We start from the raw sequence: 17026 nt of genomic DNA, 5'->3' as shown, positions 1-17026 counted from the left end.
ACATTTTATTTAACCGCCAAAACATTAGCTACTAAATATATCTAGTCTACTTAAAGAACTAGTCAACCTCCATAACTAAACCAATCTTCCCCTATATCCATAAATAAATATCTAGTATATACACCGACATTAGATTTGTCTAATGTATGTATGTACAAAATGCCCCCCAGGCTTGGTCATCATCAAGAAAACAAAAGACTTGCAGCAGTCTCAACTCAAAAACAATTGCAATAAAATCCGGCTGCATGAACATAGCCGCCTACATCTTGTGGTGTAAAATGTAAAAATTTACATCAATTATTGTCCCGACGACTCTTGTAGCCTTGTGCAACACAACATCCCTATGGATTCCAGGGCCTCAAGAATGGTTTGCCCATCGAATCATGGTACCCTGGATTCTGAGTAGACATGCTCGTCCATCCAAGACCATTGGGTTTAAGGCCGCTAGGACTTCCCTGGCTACTCATGTAACTAAGGGAAACAGCTTGCTGCTGTGAGGCATTGCTCGTTGTGGGAACTCCCACGCCTATCTCACCATAGTTCCTTGAAGGGATCAACCGTTCTCTTGAGCCTGATACATTATACGAGCCACTTTGATGCAGTGCGTTACACTCAGATAAAACACTGTACAAGCTCTGATCTGAGTTGTTTACGCTTCCAATGCTCTGAGATGGACCACCACCACCTCCGAAAGTAGACCAGCTCCCACGGGCATGATTCTCTCCAGAGAACCAATTCTGACTTAACAAGTCTCCACTGCTTAGATGAGTTTGAGGCGGTGTCGACACATGAACAGAATTGATGGCCCAATCTTGCATGCCAACATTCAACTGTTCATGCCTAGGGAAAGAATATCGACTTCCATCTGGGTATAGATTCCCCTGAAAGTTCTGATGCATGAGGAGATCATTCATCCCCTTGTGTCGTAGCTCAATTGGTAACTGCACATGAAGCTGCTCCCTAAAATGACCAGAATATTGACCTTGCTGCACCATCAGATTAGTTGCTGGTTGGAAGTCCAGAGGAGACTGTCTCTGCTCATGGTTGTAAGATGAACTATCTGGATCCTTGAAAAATGGGTGGAATATTTCATTCCTGTTCTGAGGGTATGAACCAAAAAGAGAAATGGCACTGGGTTCTCTGGGCAACATATCCCTCCCAGCATCCTTTCCTGTTGGGACAGCTTCCAGATTTATAAGACTAGCGGCTCGCTCTTCAGTAACTCGAGGATGCCCTAATGACAACTCCTCGGCAGAAGAATATTCATGACTTATGGGAGTGGCACATCCATAAGAGGCAGCTATGCTAATTGCTGGCCAACCATCACTGGTAGAAGCAAGAGGATCCCCTTGATCAACAGGAACATCTACACTATTCAACCCTTCTGGATACTCTGATCCAGTTGGGGAAACTTCATCTGCCTGCTGGATTATATTGTTCTCGTTAGAATCCAGCTTAAAGTGACCTAACTGATTGCTCTCATCAAGTGAAACATGATCAAGATCCTGACTGAGTGAGACAGGGAGAGACTCATCATCATAATCAGTGTTAGATGTGCTATCAGGAGTTTGTTCATCAAATAAGATTGCAGACTCTCCTCCCTCCTGATCCTGACAATCATATAACCAAAGAGTTTATTTGAATCTTATCAAAGAACATAGGAGAACTTTAAAAAAAAATCTTCTCAGGCAAATTATAATAGAACTAAAAGCTCTCAACTGAAGTTTCTGCCACTCATTTATTTGTATTTAATGAGACAGGGGGACCACCTTCCAGCATAAACGAGTTGCTAAAAATTTAGGTTAAACCTTTTCGACTCAATACAATTCTTTTTCTATTAGTATAACTGACCTCTGGCTGTATAGGAAGCTCATTATTTAGTATTTCTCTTTCCATTTGCTTTTCGATCAACCCATCAGATTCTTCCTTGCCCTCATGCTGATCAACCTAGAGCAAACTAGGACATTTTAACATTACACAACAAAAGAAACCATCTTCACTTCAACATACACGAGTTGGTAAGAACTCGCCTCTATACATTTGTTTTCTATTAGTATAACTGACCTCTGACTTTATAGGATCATTATTCAGAATTTCTCTTTCCATTTGCTTCTCGATCAACCCATCAGATTTTTCCTTGCCCTCATGCTGATCAACCTAAAGTAAACTTGGACACTTAACAATTAAACAACTAAAAAAAACATCTTCCCTTCAACATACACGAGTTGGTAAGAATTTGCCTCCATACAATTGTTTTTCTATTCTTGTTATAACTGACCTCTGACTGTAGAGGAAGCTCATTATTTAGTACTTCTCTTTCCATTTGCTTCTCGATCAACCCATCAGAATTTTCCTCGCCCTCATGCTGATCAACCTAGAGCAAACTTGGACATTTTAACAATTAGACAACTAAGAAAACCATCTTCCCTTCAACATACACGAGTTGGTAAGAATTCGCCTATTTTTCTATTAGTATAACTGACCTCTGACTGTAGAGGAAGCTCATTATTTAGAATTTCTCTTTCCATTTGCTTCTCTATCAACCCATCAGATTCATCCACACTCTCATGCTTATCAACCTAGAGCAAACTTGGATATTTTAATAATTAGACAACTTAGGAACCCATCCTCCCTTCAACATACAAGAGTTGGTAAGAATTATAGGGGAAGCCTTTTCACGTCTGTACAATTGTTTTATATTGACTATTGGTATAACTGACCTCTGACTGTAGAGAAACCTCATTATTTACTATTTCTCTTTGCATTTGCTTCTCTATCAACCGATCAGATTTTTCATTGTCCTCCTGCTGGTCAGCCTAGAGCAAACATAGACAATTAACAATTAGACAACTAAGATAAAGTATCTGGAACATCCATTAGAAAAAGCAAAAAGAAAAAAAATGTCAGAAACATTGAACCATCTTCAAAACCGATTCCTCAAAAAAGTGATGAGATAAACCTCATTGACCCCTCAAAGACAAAGGGGAGAAAAGCTAAAAGTATAAACCTCTACTTCCATTGAGAGTATAATTTCTGCTTCTTTATTATCAGTTTGTTCTGCAAAGATCCCATCAGAGTTAGTTCTCTCTTCTGCTTCTTTACAATCAGTTCGTTCTGGAAAGATCCCATCAGAACTCATTTTCTCTTCACCCTGATAAACCAAGTAAAAACAAATCATCAGGTAATTCAAACAGAATCTCTGAACTTGGATGTATAAGATAAGATGCACTCCTAAGACAGACCTTAATTTGGACATTCAGTTTTTGTTCCATTTCTTGACCTAATGATATTCTCACTTGCAATTCTTGTGAACGTCTCTTTATCCATTTTGCAAAACCAGCAGGGACATCCCTATTTGCCAGCTGCAGCCTGTACAAACACTCACTAAGAACTAATGTGGAGATCGATAATACTAGAAGAAATGTTTTGCTCCACAAACTAACCAGTGGTCATGTAATTTTTGACGTTCTTCTTCCTCATAAAATTCAAATGGCTGTACATGGAGATTTTCCACATCACCTAAGACATTGCTCAGAGACCTGGGTTGTATGCTATTGCTATTATGCTTCATGCTGTTCTTAACACGTTGATAGTGTTCTCGACTGACCTGAAATATGATGGAGAAAGGAAGGATAAGAGGAATGGGGAAACTATCAGACACTGGAGACGAGAAAATAACATAAATTCAATGAATGTCAATAGTTTGTACAGAATTTGCACACATGAAAGACTCAAATGAAAAGCATCCCATGTAAGAACTCAAGTGAAAAAATGGCTGGGTCAACATCTTGCTGAATAATGGCTGCAACATGTGTGATCACCAAGTATTTGGTGAGAAAACAAACAAATTCAAGATCATTGGAATATTTTCAATAGACTCGTAAGATGTTCCAACCAAAGCATAGCCACCTTAATATAAGACATGTTCTTTTAATCAGGTAAATGTATACCTTAATATAAGACATGTATTTGGCACCATCGCTGTGTTGGATATTCCGCTTGTTTAGTTTTTCTCCTTTCCTGGATTTTGCAGCCATCTTAGCTCCATCAGGCGAGCTGCCATATGTGCCTTCCGTCAAGCCCTTTCTGAATACCCAAAGAAAGGCATGTGACTGTTATGACCCTTATAATGGGAAAAAAGCAATTATCATTTAAGAATTACACAAATATACATACAAACAGAATTTTTAAGTTATAATGTAAGCTCATTTTATCTTTTCACCTTTGCTTCTTACTTTAATCAATTCTCTTCCAGCTACTTTTATCAAGCAGATTTTATTGATAGCCAAGAAAGTTAAGCTCACCCCCAGAACAACAATATCAAGGAGAAATAACAAAAACGATTGTTGCAACAATCTCCTACTATGGCATAACTTAGTGCAGTTGTCAACAGATTCAATATTTCTTCTGAGTTATCCCAAGGTAGGGATGAGGACTGTGTACACTCTACCTTCCCAGACCCCACACCCCACTCGTGGAATTACACTGGGTATGTTGTTATTGTAGAGTAATCCTTTATTGGCAGAATATATCAGGTTACCGTAAACTTGATATATTTTATTCAGTGCACCTCTGAACTATTTTTTATCATGATTATCCCCGGAAACTTGCAATTTGATAGCCTCAACCCTCCTTGATGAATGTGTCAAAGAGCATGTATCCACGCTCTTTAGGCCCTTGGGATTGAAAAATCAAAAAATCAACTTCTAAGAGGGGTATTTTCACCCGTTAATTGCCGCAAAATCATATAAAATGCTTTATTTGTTCCAATTCTGTATTCTTCTTAATAGATACAATGCACAATTATCACAACTTTGTATTTCTTTTTATTTCCTCTTTAGATGCAATGGCAGTTAGTTTAATTATGTTTTTCTTCTTTGTTTTGGGCCAAATCTGTAAAGATATGGCTGAAACTCTATTGTTTTTTTTTAAACGGCTAATTTTGTATATTTCTATAAATGATTCACAATTACACAGTGCTCCCTGAGTCTGGTCCCTATTTACAACAAAAGAACTCTAAGAACCTGCAGCTATTCTAAAACCTAAAATGGTGTCTAGTATATCCAGAACTTCTACAGCTTCTACAGAGTAGGATAGTCTACACCAAAACAAAAATGCAAATTAAAGTTCATTTTTATCTGTTGAACTGTGTTGCTCCTATTCTCAAAGCACCTTGAATTCCTTTCTTTCCAAACTGTCCACCATATGCATGCTAGTATAATTCTCCATCTTGCTCCGTCTCAAAGTCTCCCTTCCTGCTTGTTCCCAGCGTAACAAGGTTGCTGCAACGTTACCTGGCATTATCCAAGTGATTCCTCAGGAAGCCAAAAAAAATCCTCCATACTTGTCCTATTACCTTGCAGCGGAGAAAGAGATGTTTTACAGTCTCAGTTGTTTCCCCGCTTAAGCAGCAATCTGGGACATATAGTTATCCCTCTCATCAGGTTGTCTGAGTGAGGACAGCTTCTCTAGACAGAAGCCATACAAAATCAAGAGACTTTGAAAGGAATCTTTGTCTTCCAAATATGATTCTAGGGCCAGCATTCAATCTGATGACAGGTATGGTTCAAATCTTTGTATGCTATGTTCACCTTAAAGTTCCCACTGCTGTGACCAACTGACCATCCCACCAGAGTTTGACAAGCCCTTCCTGTAAGCCACCCCAAGTCTCCAGATAAGTGAAAAAGGAGTTCACCCTAGTCAACTCCCAATAAAAGAAAGTTTTAACCGAAATAATGAAGTTCTAGCTGTGCATTTCTTTTCATTCTTCTGCAAATGCAATGATGACTTTTCCCAACTAAAAAAGAAACACGGAGAAAAAAGGCAATAACCTGGTAAAGTTTGACTCACTGACTCACAGTAAGGAAGGGGGGCATAAGAAATCTCAGTTTACATAACAGAAGTCTGCTTCAAAAATGGGTATAGAGATTCAGTAGGGAAGACTTAGCTCTATGGAGAAGAAGATTCATAACCTAAAAGTATGGCTTAATGAATCAGTGGATCACTAGAGATGTACTTAGTACTTATGGTTGTATTACCCAACTCACTCCAAGATACAAAAGAACATCTACCACAGATTTGCAGTTGTCTTGCAATGTAAGAACATATACTCCTTGTTTTCTGCATCCTGCCACATAGCAAGCATCTTGAGCAAATCTGAAACCTCTTCTTTGTAGGACGTCATGAGTTGAGCAAGCTCTTCTAACAACCAACCATAAAAAGCATGAAACTTCGAGGAGAAATTTGACCTTCCGTATGAGTTTCCAAGGCCACAAAGCTGTCAAGGAGGTTACGTTGTTTAGATTCCAAAAGGCTTACTTAACTGAAAAATTCCCTTTGATGCACAACATACAAACTTGTCTATCTATGTCAGTTGAGCCTTGAGGTGCTGAGAAGGTGTTCAAAACTTGTAACATGCATGAGACTCCATCAATTTCCCAATCATTTAAGGCCCTCCCGTGGATAGATTCTCCATATCTGTGAGAGTGAATTTTTTTTTTGAAGGCTTAAGATGTAAAGATCAGGGAATTGATCTTTTAGATTAGTTTGTCCTATCCAAAGGTTATTCCAAAAATCTGTCTTCATTCCAACCCCAACTCTAATGGATATGTTAATGCTATAGTTAAAGCAATAGCTTCTGATAATGTCTTCCACACACTACCCCCAAAGCCCCAAACTACTTTTGGGCTGCTTAGCAGTTGGAAGGGAGTGGGTAGAAGAGAGGCAGATGAAGATTGGTGGCTATGAATCCCAGTATGTGTATGGTGGATAGTGTGGAAGGAAAGAAACTCAAGTTATCTTGAAGATAGAAGCAATCACATACAGAAAATTAAGATGATCTGCTCCTTTATTTTTGGTGTAAACTGGACTAACGGGGGTATAGAAGACTTGGTAGATTACATAGGAAAAGTGAAAAGTTCAACTTTTCAGTTTTTGGCTCTTTCCAGTGTCCTTTTGGACCCCAGTTTGTAAACCCCCTTCCCATCACCTTTTGGTGATGGATTTTTTTTTTTTTTGAAACTGGTAACTTCTTGTATTCCTCAGCATTAAGGGCTATGCTGGCCACCTCCAAAAAACTGTTACAAGAAAGGGAAAAAACTAAAAGAAATACCTAAAGAGAACCTATGAAGTCCACTAATTGGAACTCCTCTTCTATATCTTGTTCTTTACACCAAAAACCTAAAGTAGTAATTACTTTCAATTTGATCTTCTGTATTGTGATTTATGAGTATAGTTTTGTTTTAGTTTTTTTATAAGTATATGAATATAGTAACTTTTATCAAAGAAAAAACAAAGAACTTTTTTCCAACTGTATATTTCCTCTATTTCCGACCAAATCTATTTTTTTTAAAATTATTAAATGGAGTCTTAGTTGTGTATTTCTTTTTATTTCTTCTAAGAGGAAGTTTTAAGTACCTTAAAAGTCTATTATCCAAAAAGATGGAGAGATTGACAACGATGTTGTTAGAATAGAAATAGGTTTATACAATCCTATTAGAATAGGAATATGTTTATACAATCCTATTAGAATAGGAATAGGTTATACAATCCTATTAGAATAAAAATAGAAATAGAAATAGGAATACTAAATAGTATCCAACTTGGTAAAGAATTATATTCTAGGGTCTATAAATAGGATCTCAATGTAATAATGTAAACAACACAACAATTCAATAATATTATTTTCCTATAGTTCTCACATGGTATCAGAGCCTCTACGATCTTGGTAGAAAATCGAAGAGCTTTCGCTGCTTGCGGGCGGCTATTACTCATATATGTTGCCTGTCTGGCCAACAATTATGTTAGCAAAAGTTGGGTCAGTGACTACTTTCTTATATCTAATTTGTGAAGCACCGTACCATCATTCCGGTGACTATTTTTTCATATTTAATTTTTGTAGCACCGTGACATCATTCCGGTGACTACTTTTTCATATTTAATTTGTGTAGCACTGTGCCATCATTCCAGTGACTACTTTTTCATATATAATTTGTGTAGCACAGTGACATCCTTCCGGTGACTACCTTTTTTTTGCATATCTAATTTGCGTAACACCGTGCATCTCTCCGGACTACTTTTCATATTTGATTTGTGTAGTATCGTGAATTTTTCTGAACTATTTTCTCATATCTGAGTTGCATAGCATCATGTGTCTTTTTAGTGACTCCTCAGATTTGATTTGCATAGTTCCATTTGTCTTTCCGGTGACTCCTCAAATCTGATTTGCGTAGGGTTGTGCCATCATTCCAACTCTACCCGTATAATTTTTCTTTTTCAGCAGGGTCGTGCCATCATTCCGACCCTACCCATATTATTTATCTTTTTCAAGGGGGTTGTTCCATCAATTCGAACTATCCTATATTATATCTATTTTCTAGTTGGGTTGTGACATCATTCCGACCCTACCCATATAATTTTATTTCTTAGATTGTGACCACTTTTAGCCATTAAATCTAATACTCCAGCATATGAGCATGTTCTGGCCAGTTTTTCGGTGACTTGTTTGATATCGACTCGTCTATTGATTTCAACATGATCCATATACTTAATACTAGATTTTGAGCACTTACAACGACCACTACATTGTGAAGAAGTCTATATGGAGCAACCACCTAATTTTGTTGCTCAGGGGGAGTTTAGTGGCCTTGTATGTTGATTACGTAAGTCACTTTATGGTCTGAAACAGTCTTTGCAAGCTTGGTTTGGGAAGTTCCAACACTGTAATTTTATCACTCTGTGTTTTATTGGCATTATGCATCAAATTCAGTATTTCATGAGAAGACCAAGCACATTGAGATTGATTGTCAATTTTGTGAAGTCGAGTGATCAACTTGCAGATATCTCACCAAGCCCCTCATCAGTCCTCGTGTTAATTACATCTGTAACAAGCTAGGTACATGAATTGTATGCACTAGCTTGAGGGAGAGTGTTAGAATAGGAATAGGTTTATACGATCCTATTAGAATAGGAATATGTTTATACAATCCTATTAGAATAGGAATAGGTTTATACAATCCTATTAGAATAGGAATAGTAATAGAAATAGAAATAGGAATACTAAATAATATCCTAGTTGGTAAAGGATTGTATTCTAGGGTCTATAAATAGGATCTCAATGTAATAATGTAAACAACACAACAATTCAATAATATTCTTTTCCTATATTTCTCACAGATGTCACACACCATATTGGTGCAAGGTGGATGAAAAAGAGGATCACATCCGAAGTATTGTGTGATAAGAAGGTGCACCAAAATTTAAGGATAAGTTCTACAAAGTGGTGGTTAGAAAAACTATGATGTATGAGCCAAAGAACTGGTCAGTCAAGACAAGCACGTTCAGAAGATGAAAGTTTGCGAAAATGAGGACCCTTTAGGTGGAGGACAAAATGTGGAAAGCAAGGTTGAGATGGTTTGGGCATGTGAAGAGGAGATGCACAGATGCCCCAAAGGAGTTAGAGGGTGGCTATGGATGGTTAATGAAGGGGTAAAGGTGGGAGAAGAAGTATTGGGAGAGCCGGAGAGGTGATCAGACAAGATATTGTCCAGTTTAAACTTACTGAGGACATGATAAGAGGTTGTGGAGATAGGGTAGAAAATTAGTAGATAGTAGAGTTTTGTCTCACTTATCCTTCCATACTAGTAATCGCATCATTACTCTTGTAGTTACTAGTCCTTAGATTTTTGTTACTATTTGTTGTTTCTCGTAAGTACTTCGATTGTCGTATTATTTTGTAGCAACTACAATTAAGAATGTTTTGTCAAGCTTTCTGTAGTAATTTGTCATGGCTTCTTCACTTACGTTATTTCTTTTTCCGCACTACTTTGAATTGTTTTTCGATGAACCAAGGGTCTAAAGGAAACAGCCTCTCAACCACCAAAGTAGGGATAAGGTATGTGTTTATTCTACCCTCTCCCAACTCCAACTTTATGGGACTATGAGGGGTATGATGTTGTTGTAGTTATGCAACGGCTATTTGTTCTAACTTTATTTTTTTTGGGCCAAATGCAGTAAAAGGAAGGTGCTAGGGCTCCATTGTTTTTACTCAAATAAAAAATTTCAATACAAAATATTTGAGTTCTGACTATGTATTTGTTTTTTTTTTCTTGTCTTCTTTTTTTTGGGCCAAATCCAGATAGAGGAAAAAAAATTGGCCAACACTCTTAATACTTTTAGCTAAACAAAAAAAATCAGCCTAACTAATGGAGTTTCAATCAAGTTGTTTTACAAATTTAGCCTGAAAAAAAAATGATTCAAACATTCATAAGCTAACAAATTAAAAATATAATAAAATATGTTATTTAAAAAAAAATGCCGCATTCACAGAAAATGTGTGGCAGCCCATGCCCATCAGGTGAGATTGGTTAGGAGAGTCGAGGCTATCGAAATGCCAAGTCCAAGGAGGTCATTAGTGACTAGACAAAGTTTGAGTGCGCACTTGATGAAATGTGTCAAGTTTATGAGGGATTCCGACGTATTGTGCCTCATTTTCTTAAATAAACCTAGAAATTTTTTTGAAAAGGTAGGGTAACCAAACGAAAATAACCTAGACCATAAGATAATGAAAGAAAACCACCTCAATATTCTCTCTACCATTTCCTCTTCCGAGTCTTTACAGCTCTCCAAACTTTCCTTCCATAACTGCAACTTCCCAATCATACTGCCACGAGAAGTAGAATGTAATGCAAACAATAAAATGTTCTAAAGGTTAAGAAAAATACAGTTGAGAAAACTGCATACTTGTCATGGTAATTTTGTAATTCCATGTAATATGCCTTCTTGTTAGACTTGAAAAGCTGCTCCTGACGCATAACATTATCAGGGTGAAAGCTACCAGAACAAATCATCTGACCCCTGCAAAGATGCCAGAGATTTTGATAATATGAGATTCTCAGACCATCCATGTGAAGGGTTAAATCTCATCTGTCCCAAATATATGCAAAGGTAGGCCTGCATAGTAAACTATAAATGGAAACAGAAAAGTACTTTCAAAGGTAGACTATCCGAATGTTTCAACCATAGCCCAAAATCTCTCCAATCAGAAGTATTAAGCACTTGAAAATGAAAAGAGTTTAAAGTATCTATACATGCTATGCAGAAAGGATATGCTTAAAATATGGACGTGTGACAGCTATGGCTCTGGTACAAATGATCATGAAAAATACTAAGTTATTATAAGGTAATGAGAAAATAAATTACCCCATTAAAGTAAGACCTGTTTTTCAAAAGAGACACTTGAACTTTGTGGGGGTCCTAGTACCCCCATAAACAATTTAAGAGTGTTATAAATATCCCACTTTTCGCCAAACCTCAATTGCAAGAAAAAAAGTGTAATCACGCACCAATTGTTGTCTGCCACGTATTAAATTTGTGTAACTCTTAATTTTTAGTTTCATTTTCATTTTTTCTAATTTATTTCACTTTATTTTCATTTTTTCCTCTTTCTTCTTCAACCTTCATTACTCAAACCCGTTGTTCTTTGTTGTAAATCCTCCAACGGAGCAGCCATTGCCGCCTTCGACATAGCCTCCATGACGCTTCACTGTTATAACACTATTTTCGCCACTAAATATCACCAAATTATTGCTAAATCTAGATTAAAATGGATAAAATCACTATTAAATTAAAAATTAATAATCACCCCAATCTACCATCTTCTTTCTAGCAGTATTACAATAATGATGCAACGAAACTCCATTACAATAGATTATTTTTCTTAACATTAAACATCAGTGAAAAATTATAAGTAAATAAATACAACCAAATCAATTCAGCTCTCAAGTTACTAAAACAAGGTAATAGAGTTCAAGTAAATAAATACAACCAAATCAGTTCAGCTCTCAAGTCACTAAAGCAAGGTAATGGAGTTCTATATTCAAACCAAAAATAAAAACAAAAATGGAGTTTCTTAATACTCCCAAATCAATCGAATAATGGAGTTCATATATTTTTATTTTTAAAAAAAATAGGGATAAAAGGAGAAAAAGGAACAACGAGAAGCAAAGACAAGAAAAAAAGTGATAAAAATGGGTGGAGTAAATGGCTCTTCTAAGTTGAAGAAGATAAAGAAAAGGTAATTGGGTTTTTGAATTTGGGTGAAGAAGATGATGGAAAAGAATGAATTGAAAAAGTTCAATTAAATAAACAAAAGTAAAGAAAAGAAAATAATATTTCTAATTATAAATGTTAAAATAAATAATTTTTTTTTTTTTGGCTTAGCTCACTCGCTATTGGCGAGTGAATTACACTCTACCTACCACATAGGCTTATAATGGGATAATAAATTTATTATAAATAAGAATAAGGGGGTAAAAGGTCCCCCGCAAAGTTTAAGTGTTTACTTAAAAATAGGTCTTACTTTAATGGGGTAATTATGTATTTTCTCTAAGGTAATCTATGCTAACCTCTTTTACATCTTGAGGTGTTGATTTAGGGATATTTTTAAGATAGTTGACACAATAGAGTAAGAGCCTGTTTGGATTGACTTAAAAGTTGGTCAAACCTATTTTTAAGTTATTTTTAGTTTTTGGGAGTGTTTGGTAAAGTTAAAAATAACTTAAAAATAAATTTAAAATGACTTAAAAAAAGTTAAAAACCAAAAGTAGCACACTCCCTACTTTTTATTTTTTAACTTAAAAAGTCATTTAAGTTTGACTTTTTATTTTTCGACTTAGAAGCTATTTTATTAAGTCAATCCAAAGGGCTCTAAGTTATTAGGGTAATAAGTGCACAATTACGTACCTACTTAAATTTGATCCTTAGAAGAAACTTGAATGACGGGGAAATTCCCTGAATGATTGAACTTTTCAAGCTACTGGAGAGTTTCCAAGGAATCCAAACAGGTGAGGATTATTTATGGTGGCATGGGTAGAACAAAGGAAGACACAGGGTGAAGGAAGGATATAAACAAGCAAGTCTTAGGGAGAATCAAGGATTTAAATGGCCTTGGAAGCAAATCTGGAGAGTCAAAGTGCCACAAAAAGTGCCATGCTTCACCTGGCTACTAGCCAATGAAGCAATTCTGACATTGGACAATGTGACCAAGAGAGGTATATCTCTATGCAACAGATGCTACTTATGTGGTAAGGATATAGAGCCAGTAAGACACCTCTTTCTACACTACGATTTTACTGATCAACTGTGGCAGATTTTCCTTAATCTCAGAGGCATTTCTTGGAGTATGCCTAGTAAGATTGATGAGACTCTTTTCAGTTGGGAGGAGGCTGGAGTTGGGGCTACAAACAGAGAAAGATAGAGGATGATCCCTGCTCGTATATGGTGAACAATATGGAGAGAGAGATATGATAGATGTTTTGAAAATAGGAACAACAACCAGCAGGAAGTCAAGCTTAAATGTATTTTGATGTTTTATTTTTGATGTACAAATGTCTATTCCAATGAGACTGAGTCAATCATAGATGTTTTAGGGTCTATCTAGATCTTGGTTTTGCATTGAAAAGACTACAACCCTTTTCTTCTTTTGTGTAAATATGGTTTTTCAGTACTAAGGTAGTACTGACTGAAATACAAATGTTACTAGTGTCAAAAAAAAATTGTGTACCTACTTAACAAAAGTCCATAGAAGCAATACACAGGTGATAAGATAGAACATGCCCTACTAAGAAAGTAGAAAAGAGGTCTCAGATGGTTAGAGAACTGCAATTCAAGGCCAAAACAATCACACGGTGCTAGTTCCATAATCAGGAAAGCAGATGCTTCTCCAGACTCCTAACGTGAAATGACATTTGGTAATATCAGAGACTAGATTAGGGAAAATATTTACAGCCAGAGTGTGGGAGGTTGATTGCATGTCAGATTAGGTTCTATTAAAAGTTAAGATGTGTGGTTCCTCTAATTGGTCCTATGTAAATGCTACCTAGCATACTAACAATATCAAGTATACTACACTATTTAATAGAAATATAGGGATGTGGCACATATACAGCTGATACATTGGTGTATTATGATCCTCATAATCCATTTATTCAACCCATTAAACAACAATCGACGTGTCATATTATAATCACACCAAACTACATCCACAAACACTAGGAACCCTTTGTTCATCTTTTTTTCTCCATGAATCTCTCGACCTCTCGTTGCATCGTTAAAACAATTGCTCCACAGTCTATAATTTCCAATCTCATCAGAAGAACATGATGCTTAAATCAGTAACTCTAATCTCAATTTAATTCAAAAGCATATCCTAGCTTTCTTTTATTTTATTTTTATATAAAAGGAACTATAATTCCATCAAAATTTGATGATTCCCTAAAATGAGAAAACCAATCCAAGTACTGTCAGATGGAAAACAAAATATTAAGAGCCCACCATAAATTCTACAGTACGAAGTAACAATAGAAGTCACAGGAACCTCAACTACAAAGTTCCGATTTGAAAAAACAGAAAAATTGCTGAATGTCAAACATATTGAGATATTAAGCAATGGAAGACTTGCCATTTAAGAAATTGATTTCCGAAGTGAAAATTTTCCTCCCCCAGTAATTTATAGACAATATCATCTGGTCCTGACCCTTCTGGCAAAAATTGCGTAAGAAATCCTCTCTCATCTTCTGACAAGTTTGCCTGCCAAACCTAAATCAATTACCAGAGAGTAAGATATAAGGGTAACTATACCTTCCAATAACAAGTATTTAGCATACATAACTTGATAGACTGTTACCTCGTGGGAGAGGACCTCACTTAAATTATTGAGTTCAAAAGTTTCATGAGGTAGAGTAAAAACATCAGCCAATATGCTATGGTGATGTGAGAGAGAATCCAAAAAGGGAGTCAATTCTCTCTGTGAAATGCCAATTTGCTCCTTCTTGGCAAGAACACACCTTTTTTTGTCATCCCAAACCAAAGAAACGTTGGATCTTAACTTCAAATTATATCTTGCTAATCCCTGCTTCTTCTTCTTCTTCAGTCCATGGGGGTCCAGAGGACAGTCAATATTGTTGATAGCACGTAGACGTTTCTTCCACTGATCAGCCACCATTGTCAAAGCATGCCAAAATAATTACCACTACAACATAATCATGCTCTCTCAATTTTGATCAACGAGGCCGACTCTATGAATTGTAAGTCGAGAACTTCTAAAAACAAAATAAAAAATAAGTAAGCTAACTTTACAATTGCTTTGAAAAGATGTGTTCAAGAGCATCAGGGGTCCAACTACCCACAACCTATCCTTAATTGTAAAACAGAAAGGTGGAAATTGGCATACAATCAAGTACACTGACACGCAGATGAGGTAAAATCGTTTGTTAAAAGCAAGTAGACAGAAGAGGCAAAATACAATAAATAAACAAGCTTCATAAAGTACAATAGCTCATTGGCATGCCTGTTCAATTAAGGAAACAAGTAAGATATTTTTCAGTGACCCGGTTAATATATCTTTGTAGGCTGTAGCCACTAGCCAAGGGAAGTAGATCAAGTCAACTTTCAGAGATCAAAAAGATTAAGATTACAGTGAGATTACTGTAAAGGGATAATCATACAATCCTCGCTCCATTATCAACCTCCAACAAAAAAAAAATTACAACAGAGAGATAATGATACGCAGAGTTTACACGACCGAAAAAGTAGAAAATATAAGATTAATAAGCAGACACAGTAAATTGATAAAATTTACTATATTTAAGCAAGCAAAGAGAAAAGTTGTGGAATACCCAAAAGCCCAAATTAGATATCAAAGAGACTGTTTGTATAATTCTCGCCAGGGTTTCAGATACGAGGAAATCGAATTGAAACAACATAGGGTTGTGAAGGCTCTAATTATGTAAATCACAACATGAGAAAGAAAGATGTAGAAATAAGCCCTAAAATCCAAGAACCTGAAACAAAGTCGATACAGGCGGCAGCAATGAAGGGCAGGCGTCCGAGAGTTGAAGCGTTATCCGATACTTCTTGCTCACGGCCTACTTTTTGCATTTTTCCATTTTTTTTCTTTTTATTTTCTATGGACCTTTTTTTCCCGCAGCGGATCGGATCTCCTATGTTTGGACGCAAGATGACCCGTTATGATTCGTTTGGTTCTAAAACGTGTTTGACATGATTTAAAAGTTAATCAAATCTATTTTATTAAGTTATTTTATGACTTTCTAATAGTGTTTTTAATAAATATAAAAAATAAATTAAAATTGGTCAGAAATAACTTAAAATAAATTAGGGATTGTTTGACAAAGTTAAAAATAACTTTTAAAAGGTTAAAAATCAAAAGTAAGCATCTCCCTATTTTTTATTTTTTTATTTTTTGAGCTACTTTTTTAAAATCAATTCAAACGGACTCTAAGACAAGTTATTACTATTATTTTATATCATGTTCGATTTTTTTACTAAAATTTACATAATGTTATAAAATATGAGCAATAATACTACAAGAAATATACACTTGATATATGTGGAGAATAGAATGTAATGTCTTCAAGCTATTTTACAATTTTAAATAACAAATCTTATTTATATGTTGATAAATCACTTCAAAAGTCACTATATTAAATGTCTAAATGAATACATTTTTATCCAAAATAGTTCATAGAACCTAGGGAATATACATATATAAATGTAACTAATTCATGTATCTAGTAAATGGACTATTCAGTAATTCAATAGATTTATCACACATAAGTTATTCTAATTAAATATTGTAAATTAAATATTATATAATTGATATTGATATGATAGCTAGTTTATATAAAATAAAAGGAAAATTAATTAATAAGTGTATTGACTATATATGAATAAGGGTATCTTTAGATTAAAGAGTTTTTGAATATATTTTAAAATTATGAGCTGAATCTAAAGTACATGTTTATACTAGATGAGAATTAGCACGGGCTAGCACTCGTTATTTTAGCACAATTCGTTTAAATCGGAAAAAATAGTTTTTAACGACAATAAATATGCATATTAATATAGAGTACTAAAGTCTTTATGAAATCAGCTAATTGTCATTGAACCAAATATTGTTATAGACTTTTGAAACATTTACAGAGTATTAATTACCTCTAAAATATATATT

At 35.5% G+C, this 17026-nt stretch overlaps 1 protein-coding gene across 3 annotated transcripts; it reads right to left on the bottom strand.

Moving 5' to 3' along the window:
- Nucleotides 1-76: 76 nt before the first annotated feature.
- LOC125846519 (uncharacterized) lies at nt 77-15964 on the bottom strand. Of its 3 annotated transcripts, XM_049525978.1 has the most exons (15): nt 15840-15964; nt 14684-15095; nt 14459-14595; nt 10741-10854; nt 10577-10660; nt 3951-4086; nt 3444-3607; nt 3243-3369; nt 3008-3151; nt 2721-2816; nt 2484-2579; nt 2279-2374; nt 2065-2157; nt 1852-1947; nt 77-1610 (listed from the first exon to the last, which is right to left on the bottom strand). In XM_049525978.1, exons 2-15 carry the CDS (start codon nt 14999-15001, stop codon nt 342-344), a joined length of 2970 nt encoding a protein of 989 aa, XP_049381935.1. In that variant the 5' UTR covers nt 15002-15095; nt 15840-15964; the 3' UTR covers nt 77-341. The 3 variants fall into 3 exon arrangements, with proteins under 3 accessions (XP_049381935.1, XP_049381932.1, XP_049381934.1); XM_049525975.1 differs by lacking the exons at nt 2065-2157; nt 14459-14595; nt 14684-15095; nt 15840-15964 and having other exon boundaries at nt 10741-10852; XM_049525977.1 differs by lacking the exons at nt 2279-2374; nt 14459-14595; nt 14684-15095; nt 15840-15964 and having other exon boundaries at nt 10741-10852.
- Between the last annotated feature and the right edge of the window lie 1062 nt (nt 15965-17026).

The sequence above is a fragment of the Solanum stenotomum genome, chromosome 12 (genome assembly GCF_019186545.1).
Source record: "Solanum stenotomum isolate F172 chromosome 12, ASM1918654v1, whole genome shotgun sequence".
Classification (NCBI taxonomy): domain Eukaryota; kingdom Viridiplantae; phylum Streptophyta; class Magnoliopsida; order Solanales; family Solanaceae; genus Solanum; species Solanum stenotomum.
Note: the sequence above shows the minus strand (reverse complement) of the source record. Positions and strands in the feature narration are given on the sequence as shown.